At 51.7% G+C, this 16941-nt stretch overlaps 1 protein-coding gene across 1 annotated transcript; it reads right to left on the reverse strand.

The window, feature by feature from the left end:
• Window positions 1–6859: 6859 nt before the first annotated feature.
• Window positions 6860–16609, reverse strand: LOC127194874 (solute carrier family 23 member 2-like). Its single transcript, XM_051152467.1, is given in 7 exon segments — window positions 6860–7018; window positions 8368–8621; window positions 9542–9698; window positions 10378–10446; window positions 10448–10527; window positions 11388–11553; window positions 16474–16609. Coding segments are annotated over 7 exon segments (993 nt in total). The 5' UTR covers window positions 16582–16609.
• Between the last annotated feature and the right edge of the window lie 332 nt (window positions 16610–16941).

A 16941-nucleotide genomic window follows, 5' to 3' on the forward strand; every position in this document is an offset into this window, starting at 1 on the left:
TTCTACACTGGGCTAGAGAGAGACAAAGGAGGACCTCGGTCCTGGCCTCAGCCCTCACCTCTCTGCCCTGTCTCTCTCCCACCTCTTGAACCTGTCACTAACCTCTCTGAAAGTCAGCTTCCACATCTACCACGTGAGATTAGGGATAGCGCACATAGTTCAGTACAATAATATGTGTCAAACACACAGAATAGAATGCCCAATAAAGAGGAACTGGTCTTTGCAGGGGACAGAGGCATAAGGCTCTGTTGCAGCGTAGTATACCTCTGTGTGCTGTTTATGCTTGGCCCAGTAAGGACGGATGCCACATCATATAGTCCTCATTAACCCCCCCCCCCACCTACTCCTTGCCCAAAGCACTACGCAGATACACATCACCAGAGACACCGGTCACAAAAGGCCAGGGCAGGAAGGAAATCCAGAGGATGTCCTGTCCACACTTCTCGTTCTGTGGAAGAGAATACTGAAGTCCAAAGGAGAGAGAGAGGAAGCCACACAGGAGCCCCACGCAGTGCCAGGGCCTCCTGTGCCCAGCCCAGCAGAGTCATCGGCCCTCTAGGTTTTGTTTCTTTGTTGTTGTTGGTTTGTTTGCTTGTTTGTTTGTTTTTCGAGACAGGGTTTCTCTGTGTAGCCTGGGCTATCCTGGACTCACTTTTGCAGACCAGGCTGGCCTCGAACTCACAGCGGTCCGCCTGCCTCTGCCTCCCAAGTGCTGGGATTAAAGGCGTGTGCCACCACGCCCAGCGGCCCTCTAGGTTTTATCCACAGGATGGCACAGTCACAGCTGTGTAGATGTGCAATTAACACAATGTCACCTCAATTCCTGTGTCGTCTGATGCTCTAGAAATGGGGCATGCATGCTCTCAGCAGGAGGGGCATGTGCCAAACAGGAAAGCTCATGAAGAAAACAGGTAATTTCCAACAGCAGCCCAGGGTGTGTTCTGCAGTCACCGCACAGTGGGCACTGAGGAAGGCTCTATGGCAGTTGGCTAGTCTGGCCAACTGGGAGAATTCAGCCCATATACAAGGAAAGAAGGGGAGACAGGGGGAGAGGGAGAGCAAGACAGACAGACAGAGCGCACGAGAGAGCAAGAGAGCTAGAATGAGAGAGAGACAGACAGAGCGCACACGAGAGTAAGAAGAGAGGGGGGTGAGTAGGGGAGGAAAGCACCAGGCACACAGAGGTTTGGTGGGAGAATGTTCTAGAGAGAAAGTTGAATATGTGAACTCTATGGTGGGAAGAGCCGAGGGAAGTTTTCTAGCACAAAGCAAATCTGTGTCCCGGGGCTGCAGTGCCCAGAAGAGCGGTGGGAACCTGGAGCTCTGGGAGCACGGGACGGGGCAGAAACAAGACATGGCACAGCCGTTCAATGAGGTTATTATTTGATCCCTAAAGAGAGTATCTCTAAAACCTACTGCAACATGTGGGTGAGCCTTGTGGTGATTTAAATGAAAAACAAACAAAAACCAAACGCCCCCTAGGCTCATGCCTCTAAACACTCTATTATTTGTGCTGTCTGGAGGGGTTGTGGGAGATTTAGGAGTCTTGAGGGGATGAGCTTTGGGGAGCTACAGCCTTGTGGTCCTTCCTAAGCCTGCTTACTCCCTCCCCACCCCCTCCTCCCCCTCCCCCCCACCTCCCTGCCTCTATGCCAAGCCTTCCCTGGGACTCCCTGAGGGCTCTATCCCTGTGGAACCATATGTTAAAATAAATCTCTTCTCCCTTAGGTTGCTCTTAGCCGCAGTGTTTCATCACAGCAACAAAATGTGACTGACATAAACCACGCGAGCACTGCGCTAGGAGACACGGCCAGCCACGAAAAGTCAAGTAGTATGTCTCCGTTCACACAAGCTCTCCAGGGCCCTCAGATCCATGCGGAGAGGAAACACGAAAGGTTGCTGGGCTGTGGCGAGGAAGAGCTGGGAGTTGGGGGGGGGGGTGGGAGCTGGGGGGGGGGAAACAGGAAAAAGAGGAAGAAAAACAAGGATGGGCTGGAGGAGAAGTAGGGCAGTGCCAAGGGCTACACAATTCAGTACACTTAGTACCCCAGCACTGTGGCCACACTGATTCCAGCACTCACAAGGCTGAAGCAGGATAAAGACGTTTGAGGCTAGCCCGGGCTAGCCTGGGCTACAGAGTGAAATCCTTTATCAAAATAATAGAGGGGAATAATATCAAAATTTATATATGCATGAAATTGTATAAAGTAAACTAATTAAAACATTTTTTTTTTATCCAAAAAACTACCACACTAACCATTTGGAAATGGTTATAATGGTAAGTTTCATGTTTGTGTATTTTTACTACAGTAAAAAAACAAAAAAACAAATAAACAAAAAAACCAAGAGAAACCTTCCCTCCCTTCACTAGAGGGTTTTAAAGCAAAGTGATGACACAAAGTGATTCACATTCTAACAGCGGCCTCCAGAAGAGGCACTTCATTACAATTACTCCTTAGAATTTCTCAACAAGCAATTGCTGCAGAATATGACGAACTTTGATTTCTCCTTTATCTGTACAGAGGTTCACTTAACATGCAGAACCTATCTGTACTGGGAGTTTTGGTTTCTTTTAAAACCCTGTTATGGCTGGACGGTTGTGGCGCACGCCTTTAATCCCAGCACTCGGGAGGCAGAGGCAGGTGAATTCGAGGCCAGCCTGGTCTACAAAGTGAGTCCAGGACAGCCAAGGCTACACAGAGAAACCCTGTCTCAAAAAAACAAAACAGAAAACCCAGTTATGTTACATGAATATGTTTTTGTTTTAATCCTAGGTGTGGAATACTGGGCTGCTTCAGACTGCCCACAGCAGCTGACTATTTGCCTCATGCGGGCTCTGAGAGAGGCATTATCTTTGCCCAGTGGTGGATAGTTTAATTCTGGGGACTTTGAGAGGGAATAAATGCCAGAGCTCAGAGAGGCAGATGTGGATCTCAAGGACGAGAAGAGCGGTTGTTGTTCCCTGCTGGCCTCTCCTTGCTGCTCCCCTTGGCTTGCTCCCCCTGCTGCTCCCTGCTGCGCCCCCTGCTGTCCCCTGCTGTCCCCCTGCTGCTCTCCCTGCTGCCTCCCCTGCTACCTCCCCTGGCTGTTCCCTTGCTGCTCCCCTGCTGCTACCCCTGCTGCTCCCCTGCTGCTCCTCCTGCTGCTCCCCTGCTGCTCTCCCTGCTGCCTCCCCTGCTGCTCCCCTGCTACTCCCCCTGCTGCTCCCCTGCTGCTCCTTTTGCTGCTCCCCTGCTGCTCCCCCTGCTGTTCCCCTGCTGCTCCCCCTGCTGCCCCCCTGCTGCCCCCTGCTACCTGCTCCCCCCACCCCCATTGCTCCCCTGCCGCTCCCCTGCTGCTACTGGATGCCGTCATTGCAGTTCGATGAGAAGTTGGAGATCTCCTGAGACAAAGATTGGACCTGCCCCAAGGAACCCAATGACCCTAACCAACAGGAAGTAGCTAAAGAGAACTCCGCCTCCTCTGCCCACTCTCCATCTTCTCTCCTACCTGTGTTGGGGTGTTGGAAGGGATTGGGGTGAAGGGAGGTAGAGGTATAAAAACCCCAATACAATAGTTTAAAAACAAAAACAGCGCTAACACCGTCTCACACAACCTTTCCTGTCTCTAACTGGAATCGTCTTTGGTATTTTTTCAAGACATGGTTTCTCTGTGGTCCTGGCTTGGGTGGGGGGGGGTTAGAGACAAGGTTTCTCGGTGTAGCCTTAACTTTCCTGGATTCACTGTGTAGACCAGGCTGGCCTCAAACTCACAGATCTTCACCTGCTTCTGCCTCCCCAAGTGCTGGGATTACAGGCGGCGCCATTGCACCCGGCTAAGAGATGAAAATCTTCAGAGATTCCCCTGGCTCATCTCAGTACACAGTTCATTATGCCATGGAACCCACTCAGAATGTGCGCACAGGACACAGAGAAAGCCTTTCCCTCCCTCCTTCTCAATCGTTCTCCCTCTCCATCTAATTTTTAAGGACACTATGACTCCCCCACTATCTTCCCCACCCCCCATATGGCACCACCCCCCACTATGCACCCCCACCCCCCACTATGCATCCCCACCCCCACTATACATCCCCACCCCCACTATGCATCCCCACCCCCCACTATGCATCCCCACCCCCCACTATGCATCCCCACCCCCACTATGCATCCCACCCCCCACTATGCATCCCCACCCCCCACTATACATCCCCACCCCCCACTATGCATCCCACCCCCCACTATACATCCCCACCCCCACTATGCATCCCCACCCCCACTATGCACCCCCACCCCCCACTATGCATCCCCACCCCCACTATGCACCTCCACCCAACCCCACTATACATCCCCACCCCCCACTATGACCTCCACCACCCACCACTATGCATCCCCCACGCCCCCCACCCCCCACTATGCATCCCCACCCCCCCAATATGCATCCCCACATGCTCCCCCACCACTATGCATCCCCACAACCCACTCTACATCCCCACCCCCACTATGACACCACCCCCCCTATGCAATCCCCACCCCCACTATGCACCCCCCCCTATGCACCCACCCCCCCAATATGCATCCCCCCCACTATTGCACTCCCCACCCCCACTATGCACCCCCCCCCCACTATTACAATCCCCACCCCCAATATGCATCCACCCCCACTATACATCCCCACCCCCACCTTATGCATCCCCACCCCCACTATGCCTCCCACCCCACTATGCATCCCCACACCCCCACTATCATCCCCACCCCCACTATGCATCCACCACCCCACTATGATCCCCAACCCCACCTAACATCCCCACCCCCCACTCTGCATCCCCACCCCCCACTATGCACCCCCCCCCCCCACTATGCATCCCCACCCCCACTATGCACCCCCACCCCCCACTATGCATCCCCACCCCCACTATACATCCCCACCCCACTATACATCACCCCCGACACCCACCCCACTATGCCTCCCCACCCCCACCTATGCACCCACCCCCCATCTATGCACTCCCCACCCCCCATTATGCACCACCCCCACATCCCCACCCCCACTATGCTCCCCACCCCCACTATGCACCCCCCCCCCCCACTATGCACCGCCCCCCCACTATGCATCCCCCCCCCCCCCACTATGCATCCCCACCCCCCACTATGCACCCCACCCCCCACTATGCATCCCCACCCCCCATATGCCACCTCCACCCCCCACCTATACATCCCCCACCCCACACTACTGATCCCCACCCCCCACTATGCACCCACCCCCCACTATGCTTCCCACCCCCCACTATGCACCCCACCCCTCATATGCACCCCACCCCCACTATGCATCCCCAACCCCCCTATTCCTGCACCCCACCCCCCATCTGCATCCCACCACCCCCACATATGACCCCCACACCCCCCCATGCCTCCCCACCCCCCACCTAGCACCCCACCCCCACTATGCACCCCACCCCCCACTAGTGACCACCCCCACCTAGCTATCCCCATCCCCCCCACATCATGCCCACCCCACCCCATTATACAGTCCTCCAACCCCACTAGTGCCCCCACCCCACACTATGCATCCCCACCCCCCACCTAGTAACATCCCCACCCCCCATAGCATCCCACCCCCACTTATGCCACCCCCACCCACCACTATTCGAACCCCCACCCCCCATCTTTTTAAACATTCCCAACCCCCCCCCTATGCATCCCCACCCCTACTATGCATCCCCACCCCCACTATACATCCCCACCCCCCACATCCGCATCCCACCCCCCATCTATGCACCCCCACCCCCCCTAGCATCCCCAACCCAATGCCCTATCACCCATCCCCCCACTATGCATCCCCACCCCCACCTGTGTGAGCAGGAAAGGCTGGACTTCTGGTGTGTAATGGCATGAAAACACTAAGCTAAGACCCAAATATTATTTGGTCGTTTCTGTTTTGTGCTTTTCCCACAGTCAGAAAATAGTTTTAAAAGATATTTTAGTGTCAACTAAAGTCCACCAATGCAGCAAACGAACAGATTAAGAATTTGCTTATTCTTCGCTTTCCAGACTGAGAGTCATCAGAAATACTGCCTTAGCAGTTGACTGCATACCACAGGTACAGACAGTGGGTCTGTCAGGTCCAGCCTGTCATGCCAAAGGTCTCAATTAGGAGGAGGACAGTCATCCCCAACCGCACTAGCATGTGAGTTTGTCATGGAAACCCCAGTCTCCTTTGGCCTCAGAACTGACATCTAGGATAACAGACATGACATCCTAGAGAAGTGCCAGGAGCTCTGTGGCTTTCAGTCTGATCTCCCAACACACACACACACTCACAGTCACACATACACACGGACACACACAGACACACACAGGCACACAGACATACCCAGGCACACACACACACCACACACACACACGGACACCTACAACCAACACCACAAACACATACACATACAGACACACACACAAACACACCAGACACACATTCACACATACACACACAGGCACACACAAACACATACACACATAGAGACACACACAGAGACACACACAAAAACACACACGCTCATACCGAGAAAAGAATGAAACCATTGTTGCAATGCCCGAAAAGGCCACAGGAGGGAGTGTGAGCCCATAAAAGCAAATGGTCTTTTGCCCCTGTCCACTCTCAGGGTTAATACAACCTCCTACTTGATTGTTAGCTTGCCTTGTACCTGTCCGTCTTTATTTCCTGTTTTTTCATCTCCCCTAAAAGGCCTCAGCTTAGAAACTATGCCCGCCAAATTTTGTTTTGTTTATGAAATCTAATTTTCTGTTCTCCACAGGACTTGTTTCCTTTAACGGGAAGGAAACTGCTATTTCAAGAGTATCCAGCCCGCTGCAAATTTCTGGTGCGTTCACAGCCTTGGCCAAAGGCTCTGACCACCTGGGAGAGGACCGAAGGCTCCAGGGTTGAGAGCAGCTGTGGAGGTGACTAGGACTGAGGATTTGGTTGTGGACTTCAGCTTCAGCGGTAGCACAGGCCACTCGGGGTTCAGGGGTGCAAGGCCTCCAGGCTGCACAGTGGGACCACGGAGGGAGGGGGGCATAAGACAAAGCAAGCTGGGATGGTGGCAGAGAGAGAACCCTATAGTTTCCCACAGTGGGCAGAACTCATGTTGGAAACCTCTGCTAAGGCGCGCTGAGATGTGGAGGGCAACACTTGCCATTCTTTCAACATCCTGAGGATTCCTCCCTGGGATCCCTAGTAGAGAAAGCGGTGGTGGGGGGAAATGGGGTGGGGAGTGGGGGTGGTGGCAGGGATCGATGTTGAAGAAATGTTAATGAAGAGAAGGTAAGTCAGAACTGGGTTCTAGAAACCAGACAGCCACAGTCAGGGTGGAGGGTGAGAGAGCAAGGTCTGGTTAAGGCAGCAGAATGTAAGGCCATACTGTGCAAGAGACAGTGACTCGGTGACACCAGGAAGGGAGCAAGGAGGGCAGGCAGCATCCCTGTAGAGAAAGTAGATGCCAGGCCCAGCGAGAAGTTAAAAGATGACATGGGTGGCTGGGCAGGTTTGCTAAGGCAAGGGCTGCCGCACGAGAATGGAGTGTGTGTGTGTGCCTCCGTGGCCTTTGAGAGTCAGGAGCCCCGGGGGCCTAAGGTGGGTCTGGCTAGGGGCAGCTGAATATTTAGGGCTGGCCTAAAGACCCACCATAACCAAAGAAGAATAAGTATTGACCTCAAGATCCTGACCCCTGCAGGCCTAGCTGGCGTCATGAGTCCTAGGCAGTGTTTCTCAAGCCTTCCTAACTGCTGCAACCCTTTAATACACGTTCCTCACGTTTGGGTGCCCCCCCCCCCCCCCGGGAAACAGGCATACAAATTATTCCCATTGTCCACTTCACTCATGTAAATTGCATTGCTATAAACAGTAATGTGTATATCTGATATGCAGGATATCTGGTATACCAGCCCAAAAGGGTTATGACTCAAGTTGAGAATCATTGCTTTAGGCCATGAGTATGCAGCCTCGGCAAAGAGACTTGGCCGAGGTGTCCTTGATGTCTTAGGGATGATGAGAGAGTTTTTTTTGGCCAGTCTCCTGCATCGCATGCTGTCGTCCAAGCAGATTCACATGTGTTTGTAAGCAGACCACTTTCCACATCTGTCACTGGGAAGGACGGAAGAAGGGGCCACAGCCGAGGGACAGGGCAGCCTGTAGAAAAGCCCCACACCCCAGGAGTATTTCTCTGTCCACACCTCTGCTTGCGCCCCCTTCAATCCTCATCTCATTTCTGACTGCCAGATCAGCAGGGTGATATTTGTCTAAAAGCCAGTCCCTGTGACCTCTCCAGCTACAACGAGAAACTACTTTGCAGAGACCCAGCCCCCCCCCCCCAGGAGCCTCCATCAGCAGCCTTACCCTGGTGATGCCCAGGGCCCCGACGTTCTCGCTGTAGGACGTGGTCCCATTTCCGGTCCCCCAGGCCCCTGCCAGCAGGCAGCCAAGGCCCTCAATGCCAATGCCTCGGTTGATGGCATGCTTCGGAGGAGGCGGGGCCCCAACCAGCCGAGCGCAGGCGTGGTAATCGCCCACCGACTCTACCATGGAGGAGATCACTCCAGCGATGATTCCGAAGACGCCAGCCAGGCTGATCGTGGGAAGGCCCCACTGTCCTGTGGAGGTAACGCAAGGAGAATGGCTGGGCGGAGAATTCTGCTAGACCCTAAGGCTTCCCCCACCCCCACACCAGAACGGTCTCCTGAACCCTTTAGAGCCTGGGAAGTCTGGAGGCTTGGGCAGCTCAGGCCCAGCCCTCCCACCTGGAAACCGAGACCCTCATGCACAAGATGGTAAAAATATAGGCTCCTTCAAAGCAAGCCACAAACCAGACAGGCCCATCCTTCAGTTCTGGTTATTTTCGTATACTTCATGGTGAGACCAGAAGTGGCCTAAAGGAAGCTATGGTCTTCCCCAAAATATTCTACCTCAGCCCTAAGTCTCCTTCAGGTGAGCTCCCCTGAACCTATCAGAAGACCCACAGATCTTCCTGGGAGTCAAGGCCTCTCTCTCTCATCTTCCCATATTTCCCTAAGGCCAAGGGGTTCCGGGCACCGTGGAGTAGGGTTAGGGTCTTAGGCTGGCTCTGAGGAAGCTCTTGGAGTAAGGACATTTGTCCTACTGTTGCCAGGGGCTTTTTAGAACAGCCTGGGCTTAGTGGGTAACGTGTGCAATCCCAGCTTCTCAGGAGGCTGAGGTAGGAGGATCACACGTTCAAGGCCTGCCTGGACTGCTGAGTGAACTCAAGGTTAGCTTGAGCAGCTTAGCAGTACTTTGCCTTAAAATAAAAAGCAAAACAAGGCTGTATCGCAGAGATCTGGTGCCTGTGGAGCAAACACGGCTCCCCACTATCACACACACATATACCTTAGAACGACCTGGAATCGCTCATTGCCCCTCTTCTTCTTAGTCAGACGGTCTCTCTGGGGCCCATCTCCCCTAACCTTTTTCCACCCGCCACCCAGTGCCCCGAACCCCACAGACAGATTCAGGAAACACATCATCCCAAACAGTTAGGACACCCATTTCTCCTCACCTGGGTAAGGGAAGCGAAACCAGGGGGCCTGGCTCAGGACACTGCCTTTGGTGTCCGTTCGGGCCATGTATCCGTACGCCGTGGGGGACTCAGGGAGGGTGTTGGTGACAGTGAGCACGAAGCAGAAGAGCCATGAGATGCACAGGGCCAGCAGCACCTGCCAAAAGGAGCTGCCCTTCACACTCTGCCTGCCACACCCCTCCGTGTGTGTGTGTGTGTGTGTGTGTGTATGTAGGGGTGGGGTGGGCATCTGATGTGTACCCTCGTGCCTGGAGTGGAATTGCCGATAAATTAAACACTATTAGGGAACAGACTGGAAACAGAGGCAGAAAGTTCACTGTGGAAAGAGACCCTTGGGCAGAGCCGGCGACAAAAGGCTCACAGCCTGGCTCTCACACTGTGTTCTTATCTTCATCTGTGCCCAGAGCACTTGGCGGATTCTCCCATTGGGAGAGCACTGTGCAAAAAGAAGGTGTTCCTTCCAGAGGAAGCTCTGGAAAAGGAGGTGCCCATGAGATTCGAGTTGAGGTGACGTGCCAATTCCCAGGATTGGCCTATAAGGGACAGCTACTAGAGTAAAGGGGCTGTCTGCCCCCTATATGCTCTAGTGGGACCGAGAGATGCTATGCTACTAACCACCTAGGGGTGTGACACACACACAGAACACACACGCGCGTACACATACACATACACACACACACACACACACACACACACACACCCCTACCTCAGTTCCTAGGAAGAGGCCTCCAGAGATGAAAGAGCACTGGTTTTGGAGCTAGCCAGGCACAGGGAGGTTACCCAAGAGGGACAGGAGGGTGGAGGGTGGTTCTTACAGGGAAGACCTGAAACAGGTTGAACTTGGAGATGTGACACTTCTTCTGCCCTCCGCAAACAGGCACGGGAAACCATGACGTTCTTAAGGTACTGAGAGAACAGCACAATGAGGAAGATGGTCCTGAAAGAGAAACAGATGACCACGCCTACTTTGGCGGGCTGGGTTCCTCACAGTGGGCTCTAGGAATGGGCCAGGGAGCTGAGCCATCGTATCAGTGGTATCAGTGGCTTTTCTGAGTCCCTGTGGAAAGAAACCACAGGCAAAAGTCCTGCCATCCCTGAAGCGGGCTTGAGCCGCGTGAGGAGATTCTGTTGGCTGAAGGAAAATAGCCGGCTAGGAGACTCCCATCTGGGAATCTGAGAGAAACGAGCCACTGTAGAGCAGGATCAAGCCAGCCATTAGAGGCACTGGTGCCGGAGTCAACGATGCCTTCCTGACAGTTCTGCACCCCTGACGCCCTTCATATCTCCCCTCAGACCACAAGGGGCAAGGTGAACGGGACTACACCCCTAAGCTTACTGTGAATGCTGGAGGCGTCATCTCCCCTGAAGTTTCCTTGAGCCTCCTTGCCTGTCATCACGTCGCAGACATCCCAGCCCTGTGTACATACACCGTCTTTGGACTCACACTGTCTCCCAGATTCACAGGTTCTCGGGCCTCAGTCCCACAGACTACAACACCCTGGCAAGCCGGGGCCTTTGTACCCTTCTCGGCTCAATGAAACCCTAACTGGCAAGGGACCAGTAGAGTCAAGCTTTTATAAACACCACACTGCTGTGATAAGCTGGTTGTCTGTGTGAATCAATAAGATTAGAATATCAAACAGTAATAATAGATTTTAAGTATCAACTTGATTCTTTTTAAGGTATAATAATGCCCAGGGAAGTATTTATAAGCCATGAGGGTTTGCCAATATCCTGAATTCCCTGATGTATTAGGCAGGCAACCACCTACACCAACAGGACTGGAGAGCCTCCTTCTCCCAGGTTACTTCCGGCCGAAATCCACAGTGGATTCCAGCGTCATTGCCAGCAGAGTCGAAGAGAGGCAGAGCCACCAGAGAAATGGTTGGAGCGATGGTCAAGGGGCCGATGAAATGCATGAGAAAGCCAATGAGGCCAGAGAAGCCCACCAGGATCTGGACACAAGAAGCTACCATGACGGCACCCTGCAACTGAAGGAGACATGTGGGCCTCAGCAGGGGCCAGGCCCGCCCTGCAATGCACAGCCTAATTACACCCAGGGAGTGCTTTCCCAGGCTGTGCAGAGGCAAAGGAGCTCTGATCTCGCTGTTCCACTTTACTGCTGCCTTCCGGGAAACAGGCTTCACAGTGGTACATGGGGCGGCAGTGTCATGGAAGGCCCGACGTGAGGGCAGCGGGGGGACTCAGCATCTTACTTCTCTGGTTTTCTGCTCTTTCACTTTCTGCAGCAAGTGGTCGGAAACCTTTCCCCAAGGCCGGTAGATCTTTAGGCACACCACTGCCACTTGGGGCGTTTGAAGTGTTCAGCAGCGGATGAGACCAAATAAGCCAGCCGGGTTTCATGAGAACTTAATTTCCAGGCAATAAAATAGGAATTTCACATAATTATTTTTTTACTTTTCAAGACAGGGTTTCTCTGAGTAGCCCTGGCTCTCCTGGACTCTCTTTGCAGCCCTTGCCTGTCTTGGGACTCACTCTGTAGACCAGGCGTGTGCCTTCAAACTCCATAGCAGCTCTCTGCCTGTGTCTCCCAAGTGTGGGATTGACAGGCGTTGCCAACCACCCATTGCCCACGCTTCCGTATAATTTGATGTTGTAAGGTATTTTATTCTTCCTTCTGTGTTTCTGAAAATGACCACTTGAAGTGTAATGTCACTCTTAGCTTGTGGTCTGTTGAGGAACAGTTAACAGGCCAGGTCTGCGTTGGATATGTCCTGAATTATTGGGTGCAATGAGTATGTTTCCCCTCTTTGCTTTGATGGTGTGGATGGTAACTCTTCCATTTTAAAATCTTTTATTTTGAGACAGGGTCTCACGATGTTCAAGCTAATCCTGAATTCACTGTGTAGCTAACAACGACTCTGAACTTAGGATTCTCCTGCCCCCATCTCTAGAGTGCTAGCATTATATCTGGTCTATGCACTGCTGAGGATCACAGCCATGCTGAGGTTTCTCACATGCGAGGCGGACACTCTACAAACTGGGATGCCCTATTTTTATTTTTATAGAGCCATTGTTAACTTTTTAAATAGAATTACATGCGGATGTGTCTTGAAAGAGAAAATATCCTATAGGCTCATGTGCTTGAACACCTGGTTGCCAGCTGATGGTGCTATTTGGGAGGCCATGCAACCTTTGGGATGTGAGACTTTTGGGGCTACAGTGGGGAGGGGAGAGCCATTAAAATTCAGTCTTGGTTTCTATTCTATTCTCTCTCTTTCTCTCTTCTCTCCTCTCTCTCTCTCTCTCTACTCTCTCTTCTTCTCTCTCTCTCTCTCTCCTGAGCCCTCAAGCAGTGAGCAAGTCACACTACAGGTTCCTGCTGCCAAAGACTGTGCACACCTTCCCCACATGATAGACTGTGTCCCCTAAACTGTGAGCCAAGTGAAACCCCCTCTCTCAACATGCTTCTCTTAGGTATGTTGTCACAGCAACGAGAGAAGTAACTAAGCTCATTTAAGAGAACCCATGATAAACAAGTTGAATGGACTTGTGCCAAATCATCTGACTCTAAAAACTCCATCAGCTGCTTTCTCTATGCTGTTTCATCAAATATCTGCTTGCTCATTTTCTACACTCTTTTGTCTTTAATACAGATTGTAGCATATTCCACTGTTAGTGTACATAATTTTATTTTATCTACTTCTATGGATTAAATTGTGCCTCTCCAAAATTCATACATTGATGCCCCAGTCCCATTGTGATAGTGGTTGAAAATGGGAGCCTTGAAGGGTCACTGGGTAATGGAACCAAGAGGAGGAAGCCTCTACAGCAATGTTAACATGTTTTTTAAGAAAACGAGGCCATCTTCCCTGCTGGTTAGCTTTCACAGTGCGGGGAAAGTGCTGAGTAGGTGGCTAGGGAGAATCAGTGGATTCACCCAGCGGCAGACAACACTGTGCCACAATACCAACATTTTCTGTGAAGTGAGCCTATTAGTGACACAGGGATGACTGCTGTGGGTAGCCAACCACTCTCTACTTGGATCTGAAAGACCATTCATGCGTGGTACTGCACATCTGGTAAAAGCCATGGCGGAGGTCATTAGACCTGAGGGTGGAGTGCACTGCTGTCTTGCTGATGGCCACATTATCAACATGTCTAATAGAGCTGGTTCACAGCCACAGATTTCTGTACCTGGGGAAAGAATGATGACTTTTTTTCTCTCAGTGCTTTGAAAGTTTGGCATTATCTTATAGGTCCTGGTGTTGCTAGTAAAAAGCATACTAAGGATCTATTTCCTATTCTTTTGTAGGCCATATTTACAGTCATATTATTTATTATTTAATAACATTGGATGCATGTACGCAGTTAAGAGGTATCTCAGGTCTTCTAAATTTATCCACACCTCCACTTGCATCATCTCTCCTCTTCTCTCTCTCTCTCTCTCTCTCTCTCTCTCTCTCTCTCTCTCTCTCTCTCTCCAGGATCTCACTATGTAGTCCAGGCTAGCCTCTGCTTCCCAGGTGCTGCATGGAAGGCATGCATCACCACATCCAGCTTCTCCTTAGGTTTCGGAAAAGGCCTCTTACTGAACCTGGAGCTCGCTGATTGCTGCACGACGCACCATTAATCCTCGGATCTTCTCACACCTCCTCCCAGGCATAGGGTATAGGTGCATGCTGCCACGCCCAGCTTTTTTATGTGGGTGTTAGGGATCCAAACTCAGGTCCTCATGTTTGCGTATTACCCACTGAGCCACCAAGCCACTGAACCACCGAGCCACCAAGCCACTGAGCCACCGAGCCACTGAGCTGCCTTCCAGTCCTGCTTTTCTTTCCTGCTGCTCTCAATACCCTTTGCATTTGGTGTTACCATTTCATCACTGGTCTAGCTGTGGGCTGATGTGTAGCTATCCCACATAGGACTTCCTATGCTCTTCTTTGGTCTGTGTATTCACCAGCTCTAAACTATTTATCTTTTACTCTCTTTAATATTGCTGCCTCTCTGTTTTCTCCAACATGCGTTCCTGGTAGATGCATGTTGGGTTTTCTGTTTAGCCCACATTTTATACCCTCCGTTTCAAGTTTTCCACCCTCTATCACTCTAGCCACCTTCTTGATTATTCGCCTAGCTGACCCCTCACCTGTGTAAATTCTGTTTAACCACCAGGTTCACTCTAAAACAGCATTTGAGAACACCATTTTATGCATTGGCAATGTGAGAAGTGGGGCTCCAACTGCCATGACACTAGAAGGTAAAGTTATTATTGCTCACCTCTCCTAAGTCTTTTACCTTTTTTCCTCTCTTTTCTACAACTATTTTTTTTTTATTAATTCATTCATATTACATCTCAATGGTTATCCCGTCCCTTATCTCCTCCCATTCCTCCCTCCCTCCCACTTCAAACCCTATTCCCCCCCCTGTGACTGTGACGGGGGCACCTCATCCCCCTGTATATGCTCATAGGGTCTCAAGTCTCTTCTTAGTAGCCTGCATATCCTTCCTCTGGAGTGACCACTGGGCCTCCCATTCCAGGGACATGGTCAAATATGGGGCACCAGAGTTTGTGTGAAAGTCAGTCCTCACTCTCCACTCAGCTGTGGAGAATGTCCTATCCACTGGCTAGATCTGGGGAGGGGTTCAATGTTTCCTACACATATTGTTCTTGGTTGGTGCCCTTCTAACAACTCTCTGAAAACAGAATCTCTGTTCACTTTTCTTGGGCAGTTCCTTCAGCCTCAATGTGTCAGCTGTCCTGTGGCTGCTCTCACCTGTGACTGCTGACCACTTGCAGTAGCTTCAGGAACTGAGATGGATGTAGGGCAGCAGACACAGACACAGGGGTGGGGGATCCCATTCTGTCCCAAGAGTGAACTAAACAGCCCAGCGCTGAACAATTAATGCCAAGAGGTTGGCATGAAAGGATCTCTTTGTCATGCAATGCTGTGGGAAAGCTTGGCTGGCAGAAAGAGCTAATGGTGTAGCTCAGACAGGGCTGGCTTTGTGGCTTGTTGTGCTGAGATTCTTCAGGACAGTGTTAGGGAAATGGAAGTGATGGACAGGCCACCCTAGGCCACTGAAACCCAGCCCTAGATCCTGTGTTGTCCAATAGGAGTCTGCACTTTCTGTGAATGGCTAAGAAGGAAAATGTTTGAAATTATGAGCACCGCCTACGGTTTCTGCCTCATATTATTTGCTCAAGCAACCTTTTTGGAGTAGAAAAATCATTCTTAGTCCATGACAATAAGAAAACGGGCCACAGAGGCTGGAGAGATGGCTCAGTGGTTAGAAGCACCTGCTTCTCTTATAGCAGACCCAGATTTGTTTCCTAGCACCCACGTGGTGGCTAACAACCACCTTTAACTCCAGTTCCAGGAGATCTGAAGCCCTCTTCTGGCCCTATGATGCACTACATGCATGTGGTCTGCATACATACAGGCAGGGAAACCTCTGGTACATGTAAGAACAAAAAATAAAACAAGCCATAGATGAGGTTTTTGTCCAAGACCCACAGTTTGCTGACTTCTCTTAGGCTCCCCTGCGTTGTCACCATAATACACACCAAAAAAAACATGACTTTAAAAGTAAACAAATGCGCACTTGCCCTGCGCCTCCTTGGAGAAGACCCGTCTATCCTCTGTTCCCACGCTCCCCATCCAGGCAGCTCCAAATCTTCTCCTGTCCCTCACGATGCTTTCTTTTCATTGGAGTGTTTCTCGCTTTCCCTCCTAACGCATGCGCGTGCGCACACACACACACACACACACACACACACACACACACAAACATGCACATGCGCATACATGCACACATATCACTGGAGTGCTAGCTTCTTGAGGACCAGACCCTTTTCTGTGCCAATGGAGTAAGTAAAACATCTTCCTACAAGGAGTTGGATAATACATGTTGAGCAAGCGTATCAACTCCATAGCCAACTCTCCCGTTACCTCTCGGATCCTCTTCTGCCACTCCTCAGTGAATTCAGGAGAGCTGGTGTTCACCTGGCTGGCATTGAGAGTCCACTCTGGGCATTTCCAGGCAGGAAGGGAGAGCATGGCCAGCGAGGGTGCCAGGAAAGCAAAGGTCCCTCCTTGGAGAATGGGCAGCCTGAAGGAGGGCAAAGACATGGTTACCACCAAGAGCCTCCCACCACCGGCCTGCTGCAAGCTCCAATGGGCTTTCCAGTCCAATTCCTAGCACCGTGGCAACGAATGGCCCCTGCTCCTTCAGCTGTAGGGGACTCCTGCTGAGTTCCAAAGCGACACCATGAAGCTTATGTCCCTTTGGACACTTCGCAGCAGTGGGAAGGGGAAAGACACCCAGACCCAGATGCATTGTCAGGAGGAGGGATTCGGGACCTGAAGAGCTGTGTGATACCAGCATAGAACTTGGAGAACACAGTAGGCACCAATCTC

This window comes from Acomys russatus, chromosome 10, assembly GCF_903995435.1.
Source record: "Acomys russatus chromosome 10, mAcoRus1.1, whole genome shotgun sequence".
Classification (NCBI taxonomy): Eukaryota; Metazoa; Chordata; class Mammalia; order Rodentia; family Muridae; genus Acomys; species Acomys russatus.